Source organism: Propithecus coquereli, unplaced genomic scaffold (assembly GCF_000956105.1).
Source record: "Propithecus coquereli isolate 6110/MARCELLA unplaced genomic scaffold, Pcoq_1.0 Scaffold15, whole genome shotgun sequence".
NCBI classification, from domain to species: Eukaryota; Metazoa; Chordata; class Mammalia; order Primates; family Indriidae; genus Propithecus; species Propithecus coquereli.
In genome coordinates this window covers 1,243,364-1,258,800 of record NW_012139413.1, presented here as the reverse complement: position 1 = coordinate 1,258,800, position 15,437 = coordinate 1,243,364, and the positions used below count along the sequence as shown (strand labels likewise).

General features: G+C 37.1%; 1 protein-coding gene across 1 annotated transcript in view; it reads right to left on the bottom strand.

Annotated features, from left to right (window-relative positions):
• Positions 1-15,437, bottom strand: part of SERPINI1 (serpin peptidase inhibitor, clade I (neuroserpin), member 1) — an 80,954-nt gene that overhangs the window by 35,290 nt on the left and 30,227 nt on the right. Inside the window, exons 2-3 of the mRNA XM_012640171.1 lie at positions 1,954-2,221; positions 715-945 (exon numbers count right to left, since the gene is read on the bottom strand). Coding sequence (XP_012495625.1) covers positions 715-945; positions 1,954-2,203 — 481 coding nt within the window. The 5' untranslated portion in view covers positions 2,204-2,221. The remainder of the gene's footprint in view (positions 1-714; positions 946-1,953; positions 2,222-15,437) is intronic.

Below are 15,437 nucleotides of genomic sequence, written 5' to 3'. Positions count from 1 at the left end.
CTCTTGCTCAGGCTGGTCCCAAACTCCTGAGCTCAAACAATCCTCTCGCCTCGGCCTCCCAGAGTGCTAGGATTACAGGTGCGAGCCACCGCGCCTGGCCAATCATAGCACTTCTTAAGATAAAAGGTGCCTCAGCATTTTAAAACTATGACATAGAAATAAAATCTAGAATAAATGCATCTCATTCTAACTCCTCTCCATTTGTTTGGGTTTAAAATGGGCAGCTTTTAAAAAAATGAATCCTATATAAATTTTTTTGATTACCAAACAAGTTCAGTGGTTCAAAAGCCAACAAACATCTTTAAACTCTGATCTTTAACTTTCTTATTCTATATTAATCATATTGTTAAGAAATCCACCAACTGCCATTCTATCTAGTAACTAATCTATTAGTCAGATCAAGCAAAATTCCATACAGTAATTGAGATTACTGTACAGAGGAAACCCATCCATCAGAGAGCGCAGATTTCAGATTATCAGTGTCAAATTCTACATACATCAAAAGATTTAACTTTCTCAAATGTTCATTCATAAGCAATGTTTCTAAAATAGACTATAATCTATACAAAATAATTATTAGATACTCAACTAAATGTTAGCTAACATTCAAAATTTAAAAGGAGTGAGAGGAAAAATACTTTCAGAAGTAAAAGAGAGTTAAAATTAACTAACTAACTAACTAATTTCGAGAAGAAAAAGAACCAAATGACATACTGTTTGTGTTATTCTCCACCCACTTATTAATGTGGTTGGCCACGGCTATATTTTGACTGAAGTCCACATGATTTACTTCTGCATTAAAATATTTTTTCATCATTTTCAAAAACTCATCATTGATATGAAATCCATTTTGCACAAAGAGGGAATTGGCAATTTTCATCACATACTGGCTCTCTTCAGCAGTTACCATATTAGAAAAATCCTCCAAGAAAGAAAATTCTTCACCTGCAAGATGACAAAGGACAAGTTTTTTATTGGAACAAACATGGTGAAGGATCAAGGAGAGGGAAGAGGCATTAAAGCACAAGGCAGATTAACAGAACAAGGGCCCAGGGGAAAAGTGCCAGGCTTATTCCCCACATTGATATGGTAAGGAAGTTCCAGTACTTGTACTATTTCTAGATGTTCAAATTAACTTTTTGTAGCTTAATATTATTAACTGATGTTATTTTTTATTTCATTGTTATCTTTCTAGAATCTACAAAGTAGAGATTTTTAAGTTGTTTTCTTTCAAAGTACTCATATTACTTTCATTAAATCAGTCTTATTTTATAATTATCAGAATGAATTATCTAGTTTAAAATCCAAGATATTCCTTTAAATTTTACTCAGTAGACTTTTAAAAAATCTTATAAATAGAAAAGTAGAACATACTAATTCTTATCTTTTTAATTAGTTAATTCACATGTCTATTAGAAGTATTAAAATAGAAAGCACTCATCATTTCAAAGTGATTACAAAATACCATTTGGCTAGAAATTTCCTCCAATAAATATAACTTTTATAAGATAACATTTCAAAAAAGTTCTTGGATGCTATTCAAGAAAGGATGATACAGTTGATTTTAAGCAAAAATTTCGGATATTCTTAGAGAACCATGTTGTCTGTCTTTGTAGCACTCTTCATAGCTGTAAATTTTCATTTATTTGTTTGATAAATGATTAATATATGCCTCTCCCTCTAGACTGAAAACACCAGAATAATGTTTGCTTTTGTCTATCACAGTGGAGTTTATTTGTAATAATAATTTTTAAAAAGATATAATTTCCTTAGATTCCCTCAGCCAGAAATGGAGCCAGAATTAATACATTTCTTGAGTTTTCTAATCCTTCTCCTAGCTACACCATCTCAACGAGATCATTTCTTACTCCGTGTAAATATTGCCGCTTCTGGCATAAGAAGATGACATAACTGAGTTAAAAGTCTTGAGAAATCAAACCTAAGCACACTTACCATTTTTCAGGCTGTCATACCCCATCGAGTGGCGGATTTCTTTCTGGGTAGACCCTTGGGCCCCAAGTTCCATCATTCCCATTGCAAGAGAAATACTCAGTGGAGAGAAGAGAATATTTTCCTCTTCCCCTGTGGCTCTTAGATGGTTATACATATTCACTGACAACTCAGCAATGGTTTCACCAGGAAAAGTGGCCCCCAAAGCCATACTTTGTAGAATCAGCAAAGAGAAGAGTCCAAGGAAAGCCATGTTGGAATAATTTCAAGCCTAAAAAATAATAATTTGCATATTAATTATTAATTTTCTCAAAGAAATGAGGGACAGGTAAAAATACAATGAATTCTTCCTTGGCAAAGTTGTAAAGCAAACCAAAGATTTTTAAACACATACTCTATGTGTTTAATATCTCTATAACAAAAGCCTCATGAAAGGATATGTTAAAAGGTTCTACTTTTAAAAAGTCAATTAATAGTCAAATGAACAAATAATATTGCTAAAGTGTGAGGATTCTCCCAGGAATAAGATAGCCATGGTCTCCACCTTCATGGGGTTGAGAGTATGTGAAGTTACATATCCAGCAAGTTAATAAGTCATGTTTGGTGAAGCTAATTTATCCATTTTTCATAGTCTTGCCACATATATTTTGATCATGATTTTGTACCAACTTACTCTAGCGTCCACTAAACTATGTAGGTCCAGGACAAATACAATGAAAACCAAAAGATATCTACAGGGCTTAAGATTAACTAGCAGAGTTAAGCAATGGAAAATGCCACTTTACTCACTTACTACAATTTATAAAATTAATGCACCTTGCAGCTGGGTTACCAGCACACCTGCCACAAGTCCCAATGTGTTCAGCCCAGGCTGCAGAGCCCACAGGAAGTGGTAACCCAGGGAGCAGACAAAGCATATCCTGTGTGGTTGGTCCTCACAGGTTGGTTCCCTATGAGGCTGCTGCTCCCAGTGACAATCTTCGGGCAGGGAGGAGCCTCCTGCCAAAGTGGAGAATGAAGTTAAATTCTTGCTACATTAATAGGGTGGGGAACCTAAGGCCTCAAGGCCACATGTGGCCCTCCCAATCCCCAAGTGTGTTGCCTCAACCAAATCCAAACTTCACAGAACAAATCCCTTTATTGAAAGGGAATTTGGATTCAGTCAAAAAGCTGCACTGAAGGATCCAGAAGGCCATATGCGGCTCTAAGGCCGCAGGTTCCCCACTCCATTTAATATTTCTAATTTTCAGACTTATCTGGTTCTTATACCAAATTGAAGGGCATCAAGACCACATTTTCTCTTGGGAGGAGAGATGTCAGTGCCCAGATAGCTCTTGAGTAATATTTCTGCCTCTCGGCATGCCAGTATTCCAGAAGCCTGGTCTCCCACAAACAGGCTGACTCACACACACTGTGGACAGGAGTCCCTTTTTTCTCTGTACGCATCCTTCCACTTTGTCCCTGCAGGCAGCTGGAAAGCTAAACTGCTTATTTAAACAATTAAGTGACTTACTTGTTCTTGATCATTTTTTAAAAATCATCATTAAAACAACATGTAAAGTAATATTGTGCAAACATATTTGGTAAATTGTATTTTAATTAGGGTTGAGCATTAACAGTCTCCACTACTCAATTAAAAGAGTACACTCTCAATTAAAAGAGTGCACGCACATTTAAATGTAGAGCAATGTGTTTCCAACAGGCTTTTAAGTTGGAAGATCCTAATCAGTCCTGTAATATTTGCAATTCCAGTGCCAGAGAACTGCCTAGTCACTTTGTAAGTCCTCCACATTTTAAGGTTAGAAGCATCAGTTTTTTGTCTGTTCCAAGGTCCTTGGCCCTCCTCTCCCCCCAGTATTTGTATTAGGGGTTAAATAATTCTTGCTTGTTTAGGAAGGTATGGCTTAGCACGTATGTAAGTATGGACTCTTGCAACCTCCACTGCTAATGGGCTGTCTGCTAAATGGGAGATGAACTGCACTGTTGCAGGACAGGCTCTCATTGCTGCAGAGCAGGGACAGAGCCAGGTGCCAAGAGCACAGCAGCCCTGCCAGTCTACTGACTTCAGCCACCATTGGGAGGCTGCTTCTACCGTGGCATTCTCACTTCCCTTTGTACTCCAGAGAACTCCAGGAAAAGATGGAAGCTTTACTTAAGGGTTTGTGGTGACACTGGTGTAAACAAACCTACTGTGCTTCCAGTCGCATAAAAGGTTATCACATACAAATATGTACAGTACATAATACTTGATATCAACAATTATGTTTTGGTTTATGTGTTTACTTTTGTTTCGTAAGTAGAGGGTATTCCTTCTACTTAAAAAAGTTAACTGTAAAACAGCCTCAAGCAGGGCCTTCAGGAGGTTTTCCAGAGGAAGGCATTGTTATCATGGGAGATGACAGCTCTATGCATGTTATTGCCCCTGAAGACCTTCCAGTGGAACAAGGTGAAAGATAATGATATTGATCCTGACCCTGTGTAGGCCTAAGCTAATATGTTTGTGTCTTAGCTTTGGACAAAAAAAGTTTAAAAAGTAAAAAAATCAAAAATTTTTAAAAATAGAAAAAAGCTTATAGGGTAAGGATATAAAGAAAGAAAATATTTTTGTACAGCTGTATAATGTGTTTGTGTTTTAAGCTAAGTGTTATTACAAAATAGGCAAAAAGTTTAAAATTTTTTTAAAGTTTATAACTTAAAAATGTGATAGTAAGCTAAGGTTAATTTATTATTGAAGAACGAAAAATATTTTTTTACAAATTTAGTGTAGCCTAGGTGTACGGTGTTTACAAAGTTTATAGTAGTCCACAATAATGTCCTGGAGGACTTCACATTCACTCATCAATCACTCACTGATTCACCCGGAACAACTTCCAGCCCTGCAAGCTCTATTCGTGGCAAGTGCTCTATGCAGGTGTACCTTTATCTTTTATACCTTATTTTTACTGTATCCTTTCTATGTTTAGATAATGTTTAGATACACAAATACTTACTAGTGTGTTAAATTGCCCACAGTATTCAGTACAGTAACATGCTGTACAAGTTCATAACCTAGAAGCAATAGGCTGTACCATACAGCCTAGGTGTGTGGTAGGCTATTCCACCTAGGCTTGTATAAGTACACTCTGATGTTCACACAAGGATGAAATCGCCTAAAGACTCATTTCTTCAAGCATATCGCTATCTTTAAGCAATACATGATTGTGTAAGAACAAGAAATTAAATTCTCTGTATGATGGTTGCATCTGTCAGTCCATAACACAACTAGTTGGAAACCACTATATTTAACATAAGTATCAAATTTTAGGCTAATAAAAATAATTTACAATATAGAACAAAAACCAACCTATTGCCAATAAGCATTCCAGAAAACGGGTCAGGTCTATTATGTTAATAAGCATTTTTATTAGAAATGAATTTACAATTAGATAATAATAATATCTAAGTACTTACAAGGACTATCTTACTTAAACTTTGCAATCACCCTATGTGTACTCTTACTGTCCCCATTTTAGAAATGGAAATGCAGGATTACAGAGCTTAGAACTTGCCCAAGATCATGTAGGAAGTGCTAAATCGAGGACTGGAGCCCAGGTCATCCTTAAAAGGGCTTTAACTACTAAGCTAAACTGCCTCTCCAGTCCTTGAACAAGTGGGAAGATATAGGACTTGGAGAACAAAGGCTTGGATTTAAGTCTCAGGTCTGATAACATGCTGTTTGACCTTCAGCGAGTCACATGTATTCTCTCAGCCTTAGCTTCCTCATTCATGAAATGAAGATTCTAATCCCTACTCTGCAAAATTATTAAAGAGACAAATGAGACTGTGTGTTTGAAGCACTCATTTAAAGCTACAAGTTATACTAATAGAGGGCATTATTATGAGAAAATATTTCCTAGGTATGTGTATTTTCTAAGTTAAACAAGAGGCAATGGAGTATTTTATCATCCCTGTTGGCCCATCTAATGTAGCACCATTAGCCATTCATTCAGCCAAGACTGATAGAAGTTCCATGAAGACATCAAAATATATAAAGACAGGCTCCTGTACTCAAGCAATTCACATCATTGTGCAAGAGTGTATGATCTACTGCAGTGGCTCTTTAAAAAAAACAGATCCTTTGGAGAATCGGGAGAGTAAATTACCCCTTCAGAAAAATGCATGGACTTGGATAACAGAAAATTATATCCACTGGCCAGGATACTGACTGACCTCAGGTTAAGAACCTCTGGTCTCCAGCAAATGGTCCAGATGGAGAAAGAAGCAGTGTTTGATGGATCTGCAGTTCTGCAGGTTTCCTTTACAGGGGCAAACAGAGATGTCAAAAATATTAAAACATTTTTGGGCTTCTAGAACACCTGGAAAGAACATCCATTATGTTTGTGAGAGAAGACTCTTCCAGGGCAGTGAGCAGCAGGCCACTGATGACACATTCTGCCAGGAAATTAGGAGCCATGTGGCTATGAATGGTGGGAACAGGTCATGTCAGGGAACTCTTCAGTAGAGATTGAAATAACTCTGCTGTGGAAACACACGTTTATCTTTCCTCCTTTTAAAGGCAAGATTTCCAGTTTGCCAGCAAAATTATCTCTGTTAGTCTGTTTCAACCTTTCTGATCCCACCTACCCTGCCCCTGGTATCTGCTTCCTCCCACCTCTGCTGCCTCTGACTATGCCTAGGTGGGTTTTTTTTTTTTTCTTTTCTTTTCTTTTTTTTTTCTGCTGAGAGTGGGGTTCGGAGGTTTCCTTTCCCTGTTCTATGTTCTTTTTTGGGGCACTATTTCAGATTTGGAGACTTCTTTTTTTTTTTTTTTTTTTATTAGACAGGGTCTTGCTCCTTTGCTCAGGCTAGAGGCCAGTGGCGTGATCATAGCTCACCACAGCTTTGAACTCCTGGGCTTAAGCAATCCTTCTGCTCAGCTCACTGAGGACCTAGTACTGTAGGCGAGCACCACCATGCCCAGCTAATTTTCCTTATTTTTTGTAGAGACAGGGTCTCACCATGTTGTCCAGGCTAGTCCTGAACTCCTGGCCTCAAGCAATCCTTCTGCCTTGGCCTCCCAAAATGCTGGGGTTACAGATGTGAGCCACCATAACTGGCCTCCCTGTTCTATCTTCTAAGTGTAGGTGTTCTCCATGGATCTAGTCTGGCCCTCCTCTCTTCTCTGTAATACACTTCTCACGCCTTCTGGTGAACTCTCAAAACAAAAATACTTCAACTATTACCTTTATTAAGATTATTTCCAAATAAGTAAAATTCTAGCACTGGCTTTATTTTTATCTTAATTTCTGATGTGCATTGTTGATATTTCTTGGAATTTTTACTCTTTGATTCTTGCCAGCACTTTGATTCCAGGTGGCTCAAACAGGACTTCTTTCAGTCAAACACACTCTTTTTTCCTAAAACGTCAAAGTCTTTGAGTCCTCCCCATCTCTTTCCCGCATGTTCAATGAATTGTCAACACTTACTCCATACTGCCTCCCCAGCACTTTTCTTTTTAATAATCCCATGGCCATTCCCAGGGCCATGATGGCAGTTCTTCCACTCAATGCATTCTCAAGGACTACACCAACAGTTCTGGTTTCCAGGCATTCTCTCAACCCCGGGTTACTGCCCTCTTCGATACAACTTATACACAGTTTCCAGAACAATTGTCTTGACGTACAATATTAACTGGTTATTCCCATATTTACAAAACCCCAGGAGCTCCTTCATGCCTATGGACTGAAGCCCAAAATCTTTAGTCTTGAACATAATGCTTTGCACTGTGACCCACCATAACTTTCTACTTACTACTTCCCTTCACGGATCCTGCAACTCTAGCCAGGCACCATTTTACAATACACACCCCAGAATTTCCCTCCCCTATTGCTGGCTTATGCAGTTCTCTTTCTGAAACTACTCTGGTCGGGTTCCATATGCTGAAATCCTACCCACTTCTCAAGGCTCTGTTCCATTTCCATCTCCTTCGTGAATGAATACCTTCCTGGTGTTTCAGTAAAAACAGTAACTTCTTCCTCCTCCGAAATCTTGGCATATTTTTTTCTCTACCTCTCCAATAGCACATACCACTGCTTCCTTCTATTACAGAAAATTCCATACATGGATTCTCTCTTTTGCTAGGCTTTTTAAGGGCAAAAATGTAAGAGTATTTATCTTGTATATCTTACGATAATCAGAATGAGCACCTAATGTATTACCTATAGTAGGTGCCAAATAAATATTTGTTGAATTAATATAACACGATATGTAAAGGCCCACAATGTTGCATCAGAAGAAACAGCAAGAGTAGCTGTTGCTTCTAAATTCTCAAAGCTAATTTAATCTGAGCCCAGAGTTAGTAGCTTATTTTCATTTTTTATTCTCTTTATGATAAAGTGTTTCCTCATTGAATGTGAGACCAGCTCAACAAAGTGGCACTGTCACCAACACTGGCACAATGTGATGCCTAGACATGTGATGCATTAACAAGCATACCACCTTGAACAACCACAAAAGGTGGTATCCAAACATTACTAACATTAGTCTACAAAATTCCAGGACTCCCCTACTAGTCGTAATAATCAACACATTCTCAAATATATTGATTTTTACTCTTACATAAAACATTACTTTGGAGAGTTATTATTTTCAAGCTACTGAATAAAATGCCTTTATATAAAAACAACAAAGGTCTGCAGTAGCAGAATAGTAGTAGGTAGTGCTGTGGTGGCAGAAAAATAGATGTAGGTGTTGAGACGTGTTGAGAATTAGTTTACCCTTAATTCCTGCATGTGTCCTCCTTGTTGCCAGTGGTAGTGTAGGTTGTATGCATGTGTGTATGTGTTTACTGTTGCAGAAAACACTTCATTAAAACAGGTCAGGAAACTAAATCTTGTGACTGAGATATGAGAAATCACAAAACTAAAAGCCAGCTTTCTAAAAAAGAGTTTTTTTAAGGTTCCCTAGTAGTTAATCTTATTTAGAAGGAGATTGATTACGCATAAATGAGTCTTGTTGCGTTTTTTAATAAACCAATTATCTGAAATAAAAAAATAGTTTTATAATTGTGAATTGAGCAAAAGAGGGAGGTGCTGTTTAGCAGCTCAGAAGAATGCCTGAAGGAGGTCCTTACTCCAGCAAAAAAGGTCATTGGGAATAACTAAGGAGAAATGCCTAACACAAAGAACACTGTAACAGAAGTCCTCTGGCCTATTAATTCTCAGACTTTTGCATGTAAATGACTAGTAATTCTTTTAATTGAGGGAACCAATATAGGGTTGCTAAATTTTCATTTTACCAAGGAAATACATAGGGATGGAGTAAAAAAAATAACAAAAATAATGCCTTTTATCATCACATAAAAGAATGAACATTTCGACATGAAAATAAAACAGTCTCTTAAAGTGGATATATTTGAACTTATGAAAATTCACTATTTTTTTTTTTTCATTTTGCCATAGATTAGTGAAAACTCCACCATAGTTATTCGGAAAATTGGAAGTCTGGAAACACTACTTAAACTTTAGTTAGTACTAGCAGCTCACTTGGTGACGTTTGGAACAAGTTGAAGTCTCCAAGCCTTTATTTTCTGATTTACTAAGAGAAAGGCTTAAGTTAGATCAACAGCAATGAAACTGGGAAATTTTCAAAGAATCTGTCCAAAAAAAGTCACTATCTTGTGAAACAATCTATAATTTAGCAAATTTCCTCAATTGTAACATGCACTGTGCTTCTCCGCATCCCCAACTCAACCTTTTCTGAAACTGGAATAAATCTTATAATCAATGCCCAGAGAAACTGGCTAATTCTCACACAGAGAGGTAAGTCATGGCAAGGCTGTTTATCCTGTGCAAGTGTCATAGCCTGGGAAAGTGTGAACTTTAGGCTATTGTTATCCTTGTTCCTTCAATTGGTGCTGCCTCTCACAGTTGAGTTTTTCATTACACTTGGATCTGGAATTGTCCTCAATAGGAGTGTCCTAGGATGGCAGCACTGAGCAGAAAAAGTTCTATGTATGCAGAAGAGAACAAAAAGAGTACCGAAGAATATAAATTTACTATAAGTGATGAAAATATTCATCACATGGAAAAATGAACCGACTGATTCTCTTGTAAAACAACAATCAAATGTTTTACAAAGGACCCCAGAATAGAGGACACATGCAAGTAGATAAATCTGTTTAAGTAGATAAATCTTTTGTCCTTGGGATATTCAAAAGGACTGTCAAGCAGCACAGTCAAAGGCAGAAGAATTTGCCAAATCTTTCAGAATAAATCACAGTGTGTTTTCAAAGCTAGGAAAGGTGAATAACCCATGAATGCTATGCTAAGGACTAATTGCTCAAGTGCTAAACTGTCAAAAAGCTTCCTCACAACTTTCAAAATTAGCTGTATAACCTCAGGTATATAATTAAATTGGAGTGTGTGTGGAGGGCAGGGGAATGGGGTAGAATACTCAAGTAATCAAATGTAATTGCAGAGAATATCCCAGTATTCTTTGAAATGCCTTAAGATTGCATTTTCAACACAAAGGCACCGAAAAAGTTTAATCAGAAAATGTATTATGAAAGTATTATGTAATATGCATGATAAATGATGGCTAAAGTGATTCAGAAGTATGTTAAGAAGGTTTAGATTTTTACTGAAGGGATAATATGCCATTGTATGAATAAATATATGCCACTGTTTTTTTTAAAGAAGTGTACATTTTTTTCTTTTCAAATTTTCTTTCTCCCATAAAAAGCTGTTATTAAATTGAGATGTCTCTTAAATCTAATGGGCCAGAACCAAGGGAATAAGGGACTGCAACGAGATTTAATTCTGTAATCTCTTATCAATGAAATTACGATATAAATGATTTAATATTTTTTTCCTCATTCTTTTGCCTCTCCCTCCAGCTACCCTGCCTGTTGTGACCCTTCCCCTCCCCTTTTAACTTTCAGTTTTCAACAGGATACATTTTTATGCTTTGTTTCTGCACTATTGATTGAATCGAGCAAAAAAGAAAGCTCCTCAGGTATCTCTCAAATAAGGTGAAGCTGAGGAAATGGCAAGGTAAATCAAAAGGGCAGAACCATGGAGAAAGGAACCTACAAAGAATTGATTTACCAGAAAAAATTATGAAAGAAAACTAGGCCAAGATAATTACTGGGTATCTTTAATAAAAACTAACTATTAGCTAAAACATACACTTCCCAGTTATCTCATTCTCTGGGTTTTGAGCCTTTCTTTGAACAAGTTTACAACTCTCTAAGTTGTAGAAAACTGATAGTGATGCAAATGATTCTTGTCCATAAAAATGCACAGCATACATGTATGGTGGAATGCAAGCGATCGCTGCCCTATGTATACGGACTAGTTTTGCATCTGTTAAGCAAATGTACTTCATATTTCAGTATTCTTGATAGGCTTATATATCTGTCTGCTTTTTGGATGCTCTCCTGAATTGGTTACAACAGTTTATTGGTTCTCTCATGAATTAATAAACTAAACAAAATCTTTCACATGTGTTCATTTTATATTTGTATGAGAGTCAAGATTATAATCTTTTAAAAAATACATTCTTTAATTGAATTTAAAATCTTCAAAGCTAGAAATTTTTCTTTTAAAAATATTTATTTTCATAGGATAATCCAATAATAAAAGTAGCAAGGTACCAGAATATTAGCCTTTCCTAATCACTAAATATTTCTTAATTATTGGTTGAATTAGTACTGTAACAGTAATACCCCAAAATAATTGGGTAGAACTCTGTAGCTTGAAATTACTGATCGCATAGCAACTAGCACTGACCTGGCTATGCTACAAGTATAAAGTTTTTGGATATTTATGAATGCATGCAAGAGGAAAGTTGGGCCTGGTGACCTGCTCATTTAGGGACTAAAAAATTGTCTTAGTCATTTTACGTTTCTATAACAGAGTACCACAGACTGGGTAATTTATAAAGTAAAGAAATTTATTAGGCTTACAGTTCTGGAAGCTGGGAAGTCCAAGAGCATGGCACCAGCATCTGGTGGGAGTCATCCCATTGCAGAAGAGTGAAATGCAAAAAGGCAAGGGAGGGTGAGAGAAGGCGAGACAGAGAGGAAAAGGTGGCCAAACTCCTGCAATAATCAGCCCACTCCCATGATAATGGCATTAATCCATTCATGAGGGAAGAGCCCTCAGGGCCCAATCACTTCCCAAAGCCCCACCTCTTAACATCACCACTATGGTAATCAAGTTTCTAACACATACACTTTTGGGGGACACATTCAAACCATAGCACAAGTCCAGCTGGAAATTCTGGGGAGTTTTGAAACTATGTATTTCCTTGGAAACAATCAGGGGAATATGTAGTGGCCAAACTCTCCAGAATTTCTAAAGTGCTTTGATATATATTTACTATATTAAGTCTGAATTCCTCAGCATGAAGAGAAGGCTAATTGGAATGAAGATGAACTGTGACTTAGAAGAGAAGACTCCCTTTCTTTGGCAGTGCCTGAGGCTTATAAGATGATTTTGAGTTTTCCCAGGAGCCTCCCTGGGCTACAATATCACCTGTCTAGTGGGAGACAGGGGCTCTAAACCTCCAAGAGTATTTCACAACTACAATAGCTCTTGTGAAATTGTTTTGACTCAATAAATAGATGTTGAATAAATAAATCTCTGGTCAATCCTTTTCCTACCTTAGGCCATAAAAAGTTAAAATACTCAATTGTGTTCTTTTAAAGGTTAAAATAATACTGATAAAGATAAAATTATTCATGACTCTTGTTAAAGACAGTAAAAAGGACTTTATTCAAGAGGGACTACTGCAATGGAGGTTTTGCAGTAGTGCAGAGAGATCAGGCACAACTCCTAAAACGAGGACAATGGGAATTTATAGCCAAGAGAAAGGGTGGATAGAAAATTACTAAGAGGAAACATCAGGAGTAAGGGGGATTTTGCCTAAACTGATTTGACAGGATCTTGGTTAAGGCGGGACAGGGAGATAAGAGATCGATCGAGGATGGGGAATGAGGAATTTCATCAGATATCAAATGTGGAGGACTCTCGCTAAATTCATCCAGCCAAATTCTTACTAAAACTGGACTAAGCAGGCCAAGCGCAGAGTCCAGGGTTAGGGCCTAGAGGATAAGAGGGCTCAGAAGAGCCTGCCTCAAGTTTGATCAAGGAGAGAGCCTTTGTCAATACAGTCCAGTAGAAATTTCTGTGATGACAGAAATATTCCACATGCATGCTTACCCGATGAGGTAGCCACTAGCCATGGGTAGCTACTGGGTACTTGCAATGTGGCTAGTGGAACAGAGGAAACATATTTTTAATTTTATTTAATTTTAATTAATTTAAACAGCCACGTGTGGCTAGTGACTAGACAGTTCAGAGCTGAAAAGTAGGCTGAACAGATCAACTTTTCATAACATTGGTTCTTGATCACGTAACCCGTAATACAAGCGTTTGAAACAAAAGCAGAGAGCAATTAGTAGCATGAACCCCATAAAACATATTTCCTTAGCTAAGATGTTTTTATTTAAAAACAAACTCCCTTTCTTCAGGAGATCTCAAATGATAGAGACTTCATTTGCAATTCCAAAGGCTTTTCATTAAAGCAGGTGATTATTGGAGAAAATAAAATCAATCAATGCCAACAAAACCCAGTGATCTGGCAGGTCCCCAGCCCTCCTGGAAATGTGGTTTGGACTTTCCATAAAACGGTAATGAATAATTCTCCTTGGCACAATTGGGGAGAATTTGTACTTGCCAATGAATGACTTCCTTTGGATTCCTGTCAGGAAAGCAAAATGAGTGACACACAGGCCCTAAGACAAAATTCAGCGAGTAGTTCCAGAAAGAGTGTAAAAAGTCGTCATCAATCAGGTCGCAGGTGGCCCAAAACCTCTGTGGGACTAAGCCAGGCACTAATGGTCTTAACTTACTAATTAATGTTTTAAGAAATCCCTGCTGTTTGATCTCTTCCCCAGACAGTGGGCTTGTCTGTTTACAAGATTGTAGAATGTTCACGCTGGAAACACCTTGTATGCCCCTCTTTTGTAGGCGAGGAAACTGAATATTTTTACTGAACAATTTCTTGTACACAAAGGTTGTTCAATGAGCTAAAGAAATACTAAACTATGAATGTAATACCTGGAATTTCATTCACTCTATTCATTCATTCAGTAAATACTCCTCTTTGCCAACTATATGCCAGGCCTTGCGCCGGGTGTTAGGGATAAAGAAGAAAACAGGATGACACAAGTGATCTACCTTTGTGGCATTTTCCTTCATGCATTATGTCTACACTGTTCAAGGGCATATTCAACTTTTTGTTCAAAATTTTTAAGATATGGGATTTTCTAATTTTTTATTAAAATATTGCTTTTGCAATAAAGGTTTTAAAACTTGGCTGTGTCCCTGAAAATCTAAAAATACCCAGATGTAAGGTTACTTCTCAATTATTTTGCTAATGAAGGGAGTTGTAGCCCCCCCCCCCTTCATGCTTCAGTCATTCGTGTGCATTAAAGTGACACCTGAGTGTATCCTGAAGGGCTGGGGAATGAGGTAAAACTTTAAGAGCAGTTATTTAGTACACAAACTTCAAGGAAAAAATTCTCCTAGACTTTTAGAGCATCCAAAATCAGTTTTAAACTTGTCTTGGTAATGTATAGTAACAACTGCAAATATACTATTGTAATATAATGATATGCTAATAGAGGACAGCAGTATAGGGCTATTGGCCAAACACATCAAAGTGTCCCAAATCAAATTATATTTGAATTATTCTTACAGAGTGCTTTTTTTTTTCTTTTTTGGCTTTTCTGTCTCTCCCCATTACAATGTCAGCCTCACAGCTGTTGTTATTTTGCTTTCTCAGCTTTAACCTCTTGCCTTATTTTATAAGATCATGTATGAGGATTTAAGGACATCCCAATACTCTCCTGAGCTGAAATGCATAGGTGCACTTTGCCTCATTGTTTACCGAGGCCACTCAAAGCTACTTCCTTATTTGGCTAATAACTGTAATATTCCTAAGGTCTGAGGGCCCTTTTAGTAAGACGGTTTAGACTAATGGGATTTCAATACCAATGTAAATAAGGAAGGACATTAATATCAACTTGAATCTTGTGAAATTGTCAATTCCATAAATTGAAGTGGTCAAATACCAGCAACCTCATATGCTTTAACCTACTACTGAGCATTTGCTGTGGGCCAAGCTGTTGTTTTACTACTTTACATTTCATACAGATGTTTTGATGGTTTTTAAAAATGTAACTGATTTAGAAACCTGGAAAAATTTCTTTAGTATGATTTCTTCTAAGAACTCTTTTCACTTTGTGCTAGTAATGTTAGAAATTGACAGAAGGAACTCTTACTGATACAGAACACCAACCTAAATTAAATGGCTCTTAATCACAAAAGTAGTTGTGGCTCACACTTACTTTGCTCTGGGGAAATTAAGTTACCTATGTTTTTTTTTTTTTTTGAGACAGAGTCTCGCTCTGTTGCCCGGGCTAGAGTGAGTGCCGTGGC